Source organism: Physella acuta, unplaced genomic scaffold (assembly GCF_028476545.2).
Source record: "Physella acuta isolate Inbredline_101_S28 unplaced genomic scaffold, ASM2847654v3 ptg000958l, whole genome shotgun sequence".
Classification (NCBI taxonomy): Eukaryota; Metazoa; Mollusca; class Gastropoda; family Physidae; genus Physella; species Physella acuta.
In genome coordinates, this window is record NW_026732475.1 from 484918 (window position 1) to 497604 (window position 12687).

The 12687-nt window shown below is 40.0% G+C and overlaps 1 protein-coding gene across 6 annotated transcripts in view; it reads left to right on the forward strand.

Moving 5' to 3' along the window:
* Positions 1-541: 541 nt before the first annotated feature.
* The window catches only part of LOC131953835 (high affinity cGMP-specific 3',5'-cyclic phosphodiesterase 9A-like), a 99664-nt gene continuing 87518 nt past the window's right edge, over positions 542-12687 (forward strand). For all 6 annotated transcript variants that reach the window (XM_059317210.1, XM_059317211.1, XM_059317214.1 and 3 more), the window contains exon 1: positions 542-835. In XM_059317210.1, coding sequence (XP_059173193.1) covers positions 767-835 — 69 coding nt within the window. In that variant the 5' untranslated portion in view covers positions 542-766. The remainder of the gene's footprint in view (positions 836-12687) is intronic.

The following is a 12687-nucleotide window of genomic DNA, read 5'->3' on the forward strand; positions in this document are numbered from 1 at the left end:
GTTGATGACGTAATAATTGGGATCAGTTACCATGATTAAATATAATTTTTTACTAACTGAATCATCATTGTCCGCATTGTCTGTTAATGACGTAAATTGTACGGTATCTAACTAATTTACAAATCAATATTTTAAACATGGTTATTGGGATTAATCAGCCGTAGAATATCGATTGTTTTGTGAATTTTTACATCCCAAAATATAAAGCTGCAATTGAAGATATACAGAATGATTACAAGGAAAAAAATAATAGCGTTTCTTCGTGTGCAATATATATATATATATATATATATATATATATATATATATATATATATATATATATATATATATATATATATATATATATATACCTATGTTTGTTTGTCCATGTTTGTATGTCTATGTATATAAATACATAAACATGTGAGGAAACGAAATGTATCAAGTAAAATATTTTCTGAATTTTACCTTTTTGTTTTTCTACATCGGTACAGGTCTACGGTACACGCCGCTTCTCTTCGACCACCCGGGAGTTGTCTCACCTTTGGTCAACCGGGAGTTGTCTCACCATTGGTAAACTTCCTTGACGAGATCACCTTCAAGCTAATCACCTCTTTGGGAGTTCCCCGCTCACTGACACCATTTGCACACCCTGACACCCTACACCCCGTCAACACCTCCCTGACACCGCCTCAATAAAAACCCCGCCCACAGACTCTGAGAAAACAAACCATTCATTACCGCCTCCGCCATCGGTTGCTAAGGTAAACACGATTCCGTTACCATGGGCAACGGATCGAGTTTCGAGCAAGCCAAGACGGTGTTTCTGGAGATCAACGGAAAAGAAGAAAAGGTGAGTACACATAGGTCTAGTTTTCTATCAACGGTTCTCAAATGTATTCATAAATGTCATCCCAACATTAAATCGGGTATCATTGTCAAATTTGATTTTTTTTCCAAACATTACATTTAATTCGGTGGCGTAGGTATGTGATGAAAGGGGAAGGGGGGGGGGGGGGGGGGCTACCGCCTCGGATGCCAACTATAACTGCCAATTGAATGTACGTGGTCGGGTCGGTAAAGCTCACGGTTGCTAAACGGAAATGCCCCGAGTTCGAACCCCCGATCATATGAGGCTAGATAGTTGGGTGTCAGCGACCAATCTAGGAGAGACAACTCCAAAATCAAACAACTGTTGCCAAAAAGAAAAGCAGGCTGAAATCGGAGTCGACAGCCTATATGGCATATGGCGCAATACAAGTTGCTACGCCTTAATTGTGTTGGAGGAAATCCCACCCAACATTACAATTGAGAACGAAAAGGAAGAAACACAAGACACAGCATATGGCCACTGCGCATGTCATAACTGCCTCTGTTTAGACTTTGACTTAGTTTGGTCAAATATACGCCTGGTACAATATTATTAGCGATTTAAGAAAAAAAAACATTGAATAAAAAGACGGACCTAATTTACTGTCTTACGCTTGGTTCTGTCTCGACTTTCCCTTAAAACTCTCACCAATAACTTTTTCCGGAGCTTATAGGATGAGGCCAGTGTTAAGGGGGGGGGGGGCATTGACACCGTATACGTGTAACATAAGTCTTTCTTTGACCGAAACCTTGGTTAAATTTATGTCTTTTTTCGTCGTTCCAAGTTTGTAAAACTGAAATCTATGAGGACAAACAACTGCAGAAAACACATGCAACACAAAGGTATCTATACTTGTTTGATTGACTCTACTTCAACTACTTTCAAGAGAATTAGGTCCTTGATAGTACCTCATTAACCCCGTCATACCCCACCTGCCCCTATATTAGTACGCTGACCGAGTGTCCAAAGGTCAAGGTATTTCTTTTATTTCACTCGAATCTCGCCAGAGAGTTTTAGATTTCCCAATCGATTTTTTGACACAAGCGGATTATTCTACAAGGTCAGAATAATTGTGTCGTCTGCTGTTTGGCTTGAGTTTACCCAGCACTAAAGGGTACCTTGACTTTCACCCGAAGCTCATAAAACTCGTATTGAAAACCAGATTACTCATATAAACAAAAGAATCTCTAAACCTAAACTTTAATCCAAACGCTGTAATACCCAAGATGCACCTAGAGCTAACTCTTGAAACCTCGTATTACAAAAGCCAAAAAAAAAAACCCATTCTCATTTTAGATGGCTTAAGCTCGGAGCTTAATGACAAATCATCCACATGCCCATACAGACATGAGTTCAGCTCAGAGCTTAAGAAATACTATTCAGACAAGAGTTTAGCTCGAGCTTAAGTAATGATATTCAGACACGCGTTGAACTCAGAGCTTAAAACGACAAATCATCCACATGCCCATTCAGACATGAGCTCAGCTCAGTTTAAATAATGATATTCAGACAAGAGTTTAGCTCGAGCTTAAGTAATGATATTCAGACAAGAGTTTAGCTCAGAGCTTAAGTAATGACATTCAGACACGCGTTGAACTCAGAGCTTAAGTAATGTCAAATCATTTACATGCCCATTCAGACACAGGTTAAGCTCAGAGCTACAGTAATGATAAATCACCCACATGCCCATTCATGCACACGTTAAGCTCAGAGCTTAAGTAAAAACAAATCAACCACATGCCCATTCAGACAATAGTTTAGCTCAGAGCTTAAGTAATGACAAATCACCCACATGCCCATTCAGACAAGAGTTGAGCTCAGAGCTTAAGTAATGACATCCAGACACGAGCTAATCCTCTTCAATCCCGGGACACGTTTTCAAAACTTGCGAGCCCGACATTTCTTTGTCGTCTCTCGAATTGACGCCCTAATCTCCTGCATTTGTGTGTGTGTGTGGGGGGGGGGGGGAAGGGGGGGGGCGAGAGGAGTCTTGGAATTGTGGACATTTGCATGGCGCGCGACAACCCCCACCACCCACCCAAACCCACATACAGCCGTATTAATGACGTCTAATTAGTCCTATGTAAACGGCTGATGTTTCTCGTTCTGTGACATGTTCTGAATGTTTCTGGATTTGTTCTGCGAAACATATTCTGCAGCAAGTCCTGCGACATGTTCTAGAATCTAGATGCTCAGCAGTTTACTCTCTAACATGTTCTAAATGTTCCCGGATTTGTTCTGCGACATTCTCTGCGACAAGTTCAGCAACATGTTCTAAATTCTCACCAGTTTGTGCAGCGACATGTGCTGCGACATGTTCTCGATGTTCCGCAACGTGCGACATTGTTTGCGACATGTTCTGCAACTTGTCGTTAATTGACATGCAGGAACAAACTCGTGTGCCATGAATGACGTCAAGGGTATCAAAACCTTTTTTAAAAAATCTGGCATGTTTCCAATAACAGCTGCCATTGTTAAGGCTAGTTTTGTCTTGTCAAATATTAAAGGATTTTTTCTTACAGACAATCATAAAATACAGGTAGTTTGTGTGGGGGTGGTTGGGGAGGGGGGATGGGGGGAGTAAAGTGGTTGAGAATTTATTATTGTTACGGTTACATGTTGATAGGTCGGACTGGGCATAGACGGGGGCATAGACGGGGCATAGACAGGGCATAGACAGGGCATAGAATGGGCATAGAATGGGCATAGACGGCATAGACAGGGCATAGAATGGGCATAGACGGGGGCATAGAATGGGCATAGACGGGGGCATAGAATGGGCATAGACGGCATAGACAGGGCATAGAATGGGCATAGACAGGGCATAGACAGGGCATTGTCCTGATGGCTCTGCCGCTTCTTAAGGTGAGGACAGAGAAACATATAATTTCAACATAGCTAGCCGCTGTACCATTAAATTAAAGTGTGTGGGCTTTGACGTCAGAAGGGAAGTGACGTATTTTTCCACCGGTGTAGTGTCTGTGTGTGTGTGAGAGAGAGAGGTGGTGGAAGAGTATGAGTGAATAGGTCTTGAACCAGAACCAACCGTGTGTTGATTGTATGCCCTATCACTCAACCACCATCCTCTTATTTTCAAACAGCATTCGTACACTCGTGTATAATTCATTCAAGTAATTCACGCTAGTAATACACTTAGGTAATTCACTCAAATAATCCACTCAGCGGTAACTCACTCTAGTAATAATTCTCTTAAGTAATTCACTCTTGTAATTCACTCAAATAGTTCACACAGGTAATTCACTCTGGTAATTCACTCAAATAGTTCACACAGGTGATTCACTCTGGTAATTAACTCATTAGCAACGTTTGAGTTTCTAGAAATTTCTATCCCAATACAAAGATCAAATCTGACCTGATGATCTGGGCAATAGCTGACCTTTACCTGACCTATCGATCACACACGTTCATAATCAGGATTTGAACAAAGGTCAACAATGACCTGTGACCCGCCTGTTCTACCACTCTGTTAGGTCATTACACCCTACCTCAATTACATACCCACTCTGTTAGGTCATTAAACCCTACCTCAATTACATAGTAGTTGAATAATTATTGACCAAGAAAATAATAGGCATTGTGTAAAGTGATTATCGCCTGTATCGTGGTGATGGGAATGCAGATGGTAGTGGTACGCTTTAAATGGTAGTAGATCACGTGATCAAACACGACACTCTCACAGCAGCCCTAACAGTCATGTATAAATGTGTCATCTAGTCCATATGGTCTTTGTGCTAAATTTCTCTTTTGCACATTTTTCTTTGTGTTTTTTCTGGTTGCGCATTTTTCTGTTTCTGTTTGCGCTTTTTTCCGTTTGCGCTTTTTTCTGTGTGCGCTTTTTTCTGTTTGCGCTTTTTTCCGTTTGCGCTTTTTTCTGTTTGCGCTTTTTTCTGTGTGCGCTTTTTTCTGTTTGCGCTTTTTTCCGTTTGCGCTTTTTTCTGTTTGCGCTTTTTTCCGTTTGCGCTTTTTCCGTTTGCGCTTTTTTCCGTGTGCGCTTTTTTCTGTTTGCGCTTTTTTCCGTTTGCGCTTTTTTCTCTTTGCGCTTTTTTCCGTTTGCGCTTTTTTCTGTTTGCGCTTTTTTCTGTGTGCGCTTTTTTCTCTTTGCGCTTTTTTCCGTGTGCGCTTTTTTCTCTTTGCGCTTTTTTCCGTGTGCGCTTTTTTCTCTTTGCGCTTTTTTCCGTTTGCGCTTTTTTCTGTTTGCGCTTTTTTCTGTGTGCGCTTTTTTCTCTTTGCGCTTTTTTCCGTTTGCGCTTTTTTCTCTTTGCGCTTTTTTCTGTGTGCGCTTTTTTCTCTTTGCGCTTTTTTCCGTGTGCGCTTATTTCCGTTGCGCTTTTTGATTTGCGCTTTTTTCCGTTGCGCTTTTTTCCGTTGCGGTTCTTTCTGGGAACCCAAATAATCAATGTGAGGCTTGTATCAAATAATCAATTTGAGACTTGTATCAAATAATCAATGTGAGGCTTGTATCAAATAATCAATTTGAGGCTTGTATCAAATAATCAATTTGAGACTTGTATTAAATAATCAATGTGAGGCTTGTATCAAATAATCAATGTGAGGCTTGTATCAAATAATCAATTTGAGGCTTGTATCAAATAATCAACTTGAGGCTTGTATCAAATTATCAATTTTTAGACTTGTATTAAACAATCAATTTGAGACTTGTATCAAATACTAAAGGGTAAGATCATGACGTTTTGTAGTATAAAGATTAAGGGCATTATGGTATAGAATAAGATTAGGGGCATATTTATAGTTTAAAGGTTAGTGGTATTATGGTATAGAATAGAAAGGTTATGGGCATAATGGTATAGAATAAGTGTAAGAATATGAGAGCAAATTATATATATATATATATATATATATATATATATATATATATAATGTCTCATATTCCTGGTACAACAACACTGGTATGGTGTGACTGTTAGAAAAAAAAATTCTCTCAAGAAACTGCTAACTTTATATTTCAATACACGCACCGAGGGCCGAATGGAAGAACTAGCTTGACTTTTTGCAAATAAGGATTAGTCTACAACTATTTATATTATCCGAAGCACAGTACACAATTATTTTTGGGAAATTATTTTGGGAAATCATGTTGGATTTGTGGAATGGATGAGGTCAGAGGTCAGGGCGCACTGTCTAGGTCAGTTAATGTTGATTTAAAGCAGTGGTAGCTATTGCTACTCGGGGGGGGGGGGGGGGGAAGGGGGGGCATTGAAACTGTATCAGTATTGTTTAATATAAAAGTGTACGGGTATATTAATTTTTATGTATAAATGTATATACAATAATATAATACCTAATTATATATTAAGTATATAAGCCTACTTAGTTACTTCCCATGTAAAGTTTTAAAAGTCCAAGGGAGGCAGACAAAACTATATTTTAAAATATTATTAAAAATAAAAATAAAATTCAGTAATTTGAACTAAATTAATCTTCATTCCTAGTTATTTTATGTTACATAAAAATATATTCTTTAATGTAGATTTCTGTCTACATATTATGTATTACAAATTTAATTTGACTCTATTTCAAATAGAAAAGCAATAGCCGTTCTATATCTTAATTCCTTAATAAAACAAAAAGCTTTCGGTATAAATTAGTAGTGCTGGTAAACGAATTGCTTGGATTAAATAAATATTTCCCCTCAAGAAACATGTGAATGCTTTAGTACGGGGTAGGCAACCCTCTGAGACGTAAGAGCCAAAAGTTAAAATTTACAAAATTTCCCTGTTTTTAAAGAGCCACTAACAGTTTTATTTCAATTTTATTAGTTGATTAGGATTAGGTAATTAAATTTGATTTGTTACTTAAATTAAATAGCTTTAAATATGAAATATTTATTCATATAAAAACATACACTTGTTTCGGCAGAATAATAAATTTAGTAATCAAAAAATAAAACTATAGGACTTTCCCAATCTACTTTAGAAGCAGTAACCTTAGTTTTTTCTTTCTTTACGAACATTAACCGGCTCAGAATGTGTCTCCCATTAGCCAGGCAGGCCTCAACACGGCCAACTCCGACTAACTGGCTTGGATATCGGTTTGATTACCGTGTATCGGTCACTTCTGTCCTTCGGTTCTCACCAGGCTTATCTTCCACCCCACTGAACGCAGAGTAAACTCGTACCCCACCGTCCAGTACTCAGCTCGACCGTAGGAAGCTAATAACTATAAAAAAAACTAGGTCACTCAGGTCAAATTAATTATTACTGATATATAGGGAAATGCATTCTGAATAAAAATAACATTCCCAATTTAACGATATTCGAAAAAGTCGACACTTGGGCAGAGGCAAGCATGGAATTATTGTCACGGGGCTGTCCACATCACGGCTGGGTCTGGTGCCCAAACGGCTGTCAGCTCGCGAGGCGCAGGTTGCCGACCCCTGCACTAGAATAAAAGACTAAAATATTAAACACTAGATATATTTACTTATTTCCACACAAAATTAAACACCACTGCAACCACCCCACTCAACACTAAACAAGCACAATAGCTACCATCGCATCAACCCAAGCCTCCAAACTTTTAATTCCGCGAAAGAACAAGAGCTGCTGATACTGTTTTTTACAATGTATCTTGTCAACACATACAAAAACAGCTCACTATGAAACCACAACATGGGATAAATTTGTTGGTTGTTTTTTTTTTAACTAAGAGATGCAAATTATTTCGAGGTGAATACTTTCGAATTTAAAAAAAATGGTTTAAAGTTCGCTTGGACGCTTCTGCTGTCTGAGCCTCGACAGCTAATAAGGGTTCTTAAAGCCCCTGGGATCTTAAAAGGCTCAGTGGTCCTTAAGGGATCGAATCGGGGATCGCAGAGACAAAGCCCTTGGGGGTCTTATATGGCTAGGCTAGGGAATCAGTTGCCCACCTGGTCTGCTCGGTAAACAAAATGTTGACCAATTATACAAAATGTTGACCAGACAATGTCAAAAAATGTTGACCAATGTTACAAAATGTTGACCAGACAATGTCACAAAATGTTGACCAGACAATGTCACAAAATGTTGACCAGACAATGTCACAAAATGTTGACCAGACAATGTCACAAAATGTTGACCAGACAATGTCAAAAAATGTTGACCAGACAATGTCAAAAAATGTTGACCAGACAATGTCAAAAAATGTTGACCAATGTTACAAAATGTTGACCAGACAATGTCGCAAAATGTTGACCAGACAATGTCACAAAATGTTGACCAGACAATGTCACAAAATGTTGACCAGACAATGTCACAAAATGTTGACCAGACAATGTCAAAAAATGTTGACCAGACAATGTCACAAAATGTTGACCAATGTTACAAAATGTTGACCAGACAATGTCGCAAAATGTTGACCAGACAATGTCACAAAATGTTGACCAGACAATGTCACAAAATGTTGACCAGACAATGTTACAAAATGTTGACCAGACAATGTCACAAAATGTTGACCAGACAATGTCACAAAATGTTGACCAGACAATGTCAAAAAATGTTGACCAGACAATGTCACAAAATGTTGACCAGACAATGTTACAAAATGTTGACCAATGTCACAAAATGTTGACCAGACAATGTCACAAAATGTTGACCAGACAATGTCACAAAATGTTGACCAGACAATGTCACAAAATGTTGACCAATGTCACAAAATGTTGAACAGAAAATGTTACAAAATGTTGACCAGACAATGTCACAAAATGTTGACCAGACAATGTCACAAAATGTTGACCAGACAATGTCACAAAATGTTGACCAATGTCACAAAATGTTGACCAGACAATGTCACAAAATGTTGACCAGACAATGTCACAAAATGTTGACCAAACAACGTCACAAAATGTTGACCAAACAACGTCACAAAAGGTTGACCAGACAATGCCACAAAATGTTGACCAAACAATGTCACAAAATGTTGACCAGACATTGTCACAAAATGTTGACCAAACAACGTGACACAAACTGTAGAAAATATTGAGCATATTGAGCAATACAAAACTGCCCATCTCACAGCACTACCCCGTGATTCGATTCTGGGGGCAGGGCTACAACACGAGCCCCGGGTTAATGCGCTAATGGGCGCTTTGTGGGTCGCCAGTCGGGCGAAATTTGCAGGGCGCGGCGCTAAGTAACGCCCGGAGACAGGGCCACTCCGGCTCTAAGAGCCGCCCCACACCATAATGGATTTTTATAGTCCAAACTGCAACACGCAAATGTGTTTGTAAGACTGCTAGGCTCTGTCGTTGATGCACCCAAAAAAGTTGTTTTAGGTTTTTTTAAACCTTATGAGGGCGTCGTATAGGATTTGGTAAATTTTTTTAAACTTCGGTTTCACAATTTAAAAGTAAGTGCTCAAGTTAGTAGTCTAAGCATTTTTTTTCACATAATGTCACTGTTAGGAGGAATTTTAAAATCTGTTGACGGCTATAAGAATAAAGATCAGAGTATCCCAATATCCTAATCCCATTATATATAAATAAAAATAAATAAATAAATAAATAAATAAATAAATAAATATATATATATATATATATATATATATATATATATATATATATATATATATATGTGACGAGCGAACATTTACCCTGCTGACAACGCCAATTGTAACGAGCCAACAGTTACCATGCTCGCAACGTCACATGTAATGAGACCTAATTGCCTGTAGTGCCACGTGTTAACGAGTTTAACCACTCATTCTAGACAACATTGACCACAGTATAGATACTCAAGATGCAGGTTCGCTATTGATCCTTTATTACATGAATCAAGAAATGCTTCATAATAACACAATAAATCAACAGGAATGCTTCTCAATAATAGTCTGAATCAACTGACCCCTAACAGTCCTCACTAGGCTTTATATAACTGAATCCACATGTCCATCCTTCCGATCCTCACATAACACACACGTCTACACCGTTCCACAACCAACTTGGTACTCTCCGCTCTACAGTTCACCGTCTCATTATATCTCACGTACATGTAATAGTTTCCATTAGTTGCATCAGCCTGTCAACTGCGCCGCGGCTTTGCGTTCGTTATCAGTCTACCATCTGCACTATGACGTCAGACTGTAACACGTTATGTCTCTTGGTAACTTCCCCTAGTTACATCCACCCCTGCTTTTTTTTTGTGTGTTTTCAACCACAAACAACGCCTGGCAGGTGCACTCCTCCAAAGTCAATCGCACAGTCGTAAAAAAAATTTATTGTTCCACTCACTGTCCACGACGTTCCATTCGTATACAATTGACAGTTATACCTATTTCACATATTAACTGTGTCTACATCATCTTCCTGAGACACAAAACAGTTCTAGAATTCACATCCACCTTTTTTCGTTTGGTGCCTTCACCAGTTCACTTTTATGACTTTTTGAACAGTCTGTTTTCATACCAGCGCGACCATGAAAGAATTGATGGTTGCTGACAAAAAATTTCGTATTCTTTCTGTTTCTCAAACTTCTCCGCGGACCACTTATCTGATGGTCTACTGTCTCTCTGCTTTTGGAGGGACCGGGATCCTCATTGTTGCCGGTATCCTCCCCTTGCGTATCGCTGTTGTTCTGTTGATGGTGATATGGTTCCGGAATGGGTATGTGAATTTCCGTTATAACTTCCGGTTCCCTAATTGTCTTGGGTTTCTCTGTGTGTAACTGCTCTTCTTGCCTATTCCAATATTTCTTTAATTGAGCAATATTCGCCCACCGATCCGGTTTGGCGTGATCGATGGGTCTTATCTTAAAGGGGCCACCTGCTGCTTTAGGCATCTCCACGACTTGCCATATCTCCTGTCCCCAGAGATCGTGGATTTTGTTTCTGCCTAACGGGTGGCTACGCAGTAATACCCTGTCATTCAGTTTGAGTGGCGGGTCCTTCGTCTGTATCGGCGGTTCCCTTCGCCGAGATTCATGTTCTAGTCTTTCCTGTACTACCCTGTACATTTCTCTAATTCTTCGCATATGTTCATTCACATATTCCAGTGCGGTGTATGAGCCAGTCATACTCTCCCTTTTTCCTAAGAACAAATCAAGAGGGAGTCGAGCCTCTCGTCCGAACAGCAACATGTATGGCGAAAAGCCGGTTGTGGCATGTGGTGTGCAGTTGTATAGATATACCAACTCTGGGAGAAAATCAGGCCAACGTTTTTTCTGTTCAGGTTCTAGCGTACGCAGCAAATCATGCATGCTGCGGTTGAACCGTTCACACTGTCCGTTTCCTTTCGGATTAAATGTGGTTGTTCTAGATTTGTTGATCCCGTAGTGGTTGCACAGTTGGTTAATTACTTCTGACTCGAAAGCCCTTCCTTGGTCAGAGTGTAATTGTCTTGGTATGCCATATTTGATGAACCAATGTTCTATTAAGACCTTTGCCACTGTTTTGGCGGTCTGATCTCGCGTGGGCACCGCCACCGTCCATTTGGTGAATACATCAGTCATTACCAACACATGTTCCGTCCCATCCGATGATTGCTCCAACGACGTAAAGTCCATAGCCACAATCTCTAGTGGTTTTGTCGCTAGTAGGTGTCCTGATGGCTGTCTCATTTTGACAACTGGCATTTTCGCATGCTGACACCTCACACAAGCCTCACAATGGCGTTTGACCTCCATCTCCATATTGGGCCAGTAACACCTCCGTCGTAATATTTTGTGGGTCCTGTCCTGACCCTGGTGTCCTGCCCTGTCATGTGCCAACCTTAGCACTTCTTCTCGTAATTGTCCCGGCACCACCACCTGGTGTATTGTGCCATCAATTTGGTCATGAATTCTCCGCATGAGAACACCATCCTTTATACTGAGACGGTCCCACTGACTCAGTATTTTCTTTGTTTCTCGACCAAATTGTTCTCTTTCCCTTCTTCCTGGGAATTTTTGTTCCTGGACGTATTTCAACAGCGGTTGTAAGCCACTATCCGTTCTCTGGGCATCTCTTATCTTTTTGTGATTAAGGCAAATAAAATCACCACTGTCCATATGTTCGGGTTCCGTGGATATGTGCTCCACCCCGGTCTGCCCGTTTTGCATCACTTGTACCCCATGAGGGATATCTGTTGACGCTCTGACCTCACATATTCCTGTCAGCGTTTCTTCCTCATCACCCGGTCTCTCGTAAGGATTCCTTGATAAGGCGTCCGCATTGCCATTGGACTGCCCTGGGCGATATTTTCTCTCCAGGTCAAAGAGTGCCAATTCTGCTGCCCATCGCTGTTCGATGGATCCCAACTTTGCTGTAATTTGAAGTTCTTTTTCAATATCTGATAATTTTTCTAGTTTGCCAACACTGTTCTGTTGTCCACTATTTTTATTTACTTCTTCCGATAACAGACACTCTAAAGATGAACATTTCTCCTGTGCTTTTAATTTGCATGAACTTTCCCTATCCAGTTTCCTGGTTAGACTTTGAATTCCTTTATTAAGTCTACCAATTTTCTTCTTATCATCATTTTTCTCTACCAACAAATTGTTCACTTGAAACTTTTCAACATTCAAGTTCATTTCACAGTTCATTTTTTTCATTAGTTGTGTTTTGCCTTTCTTTTTCTCCTTACTGTGTTTCTTTGTCATTTTGTTTACTAAGTCATTACCTCGCCGCTCTGTAGCCTTGACCTGCCTTACAGAGGGCGATCGTTTCACCGGACAGTACCGTGCCATATGTCCGGGTTGTGAACAAGACAAACAAATTGGTCGACCGTCTGCCGTCCATTGGAGTGATGGCTTGGCAGGACGCGGCCGTCCAACCCGTCCCTGTTTTGTCCCGTTCTTTTCCTGATTCTCAGCTGTTGACCTGCTTTCCAACCTCTCCAAACGTTG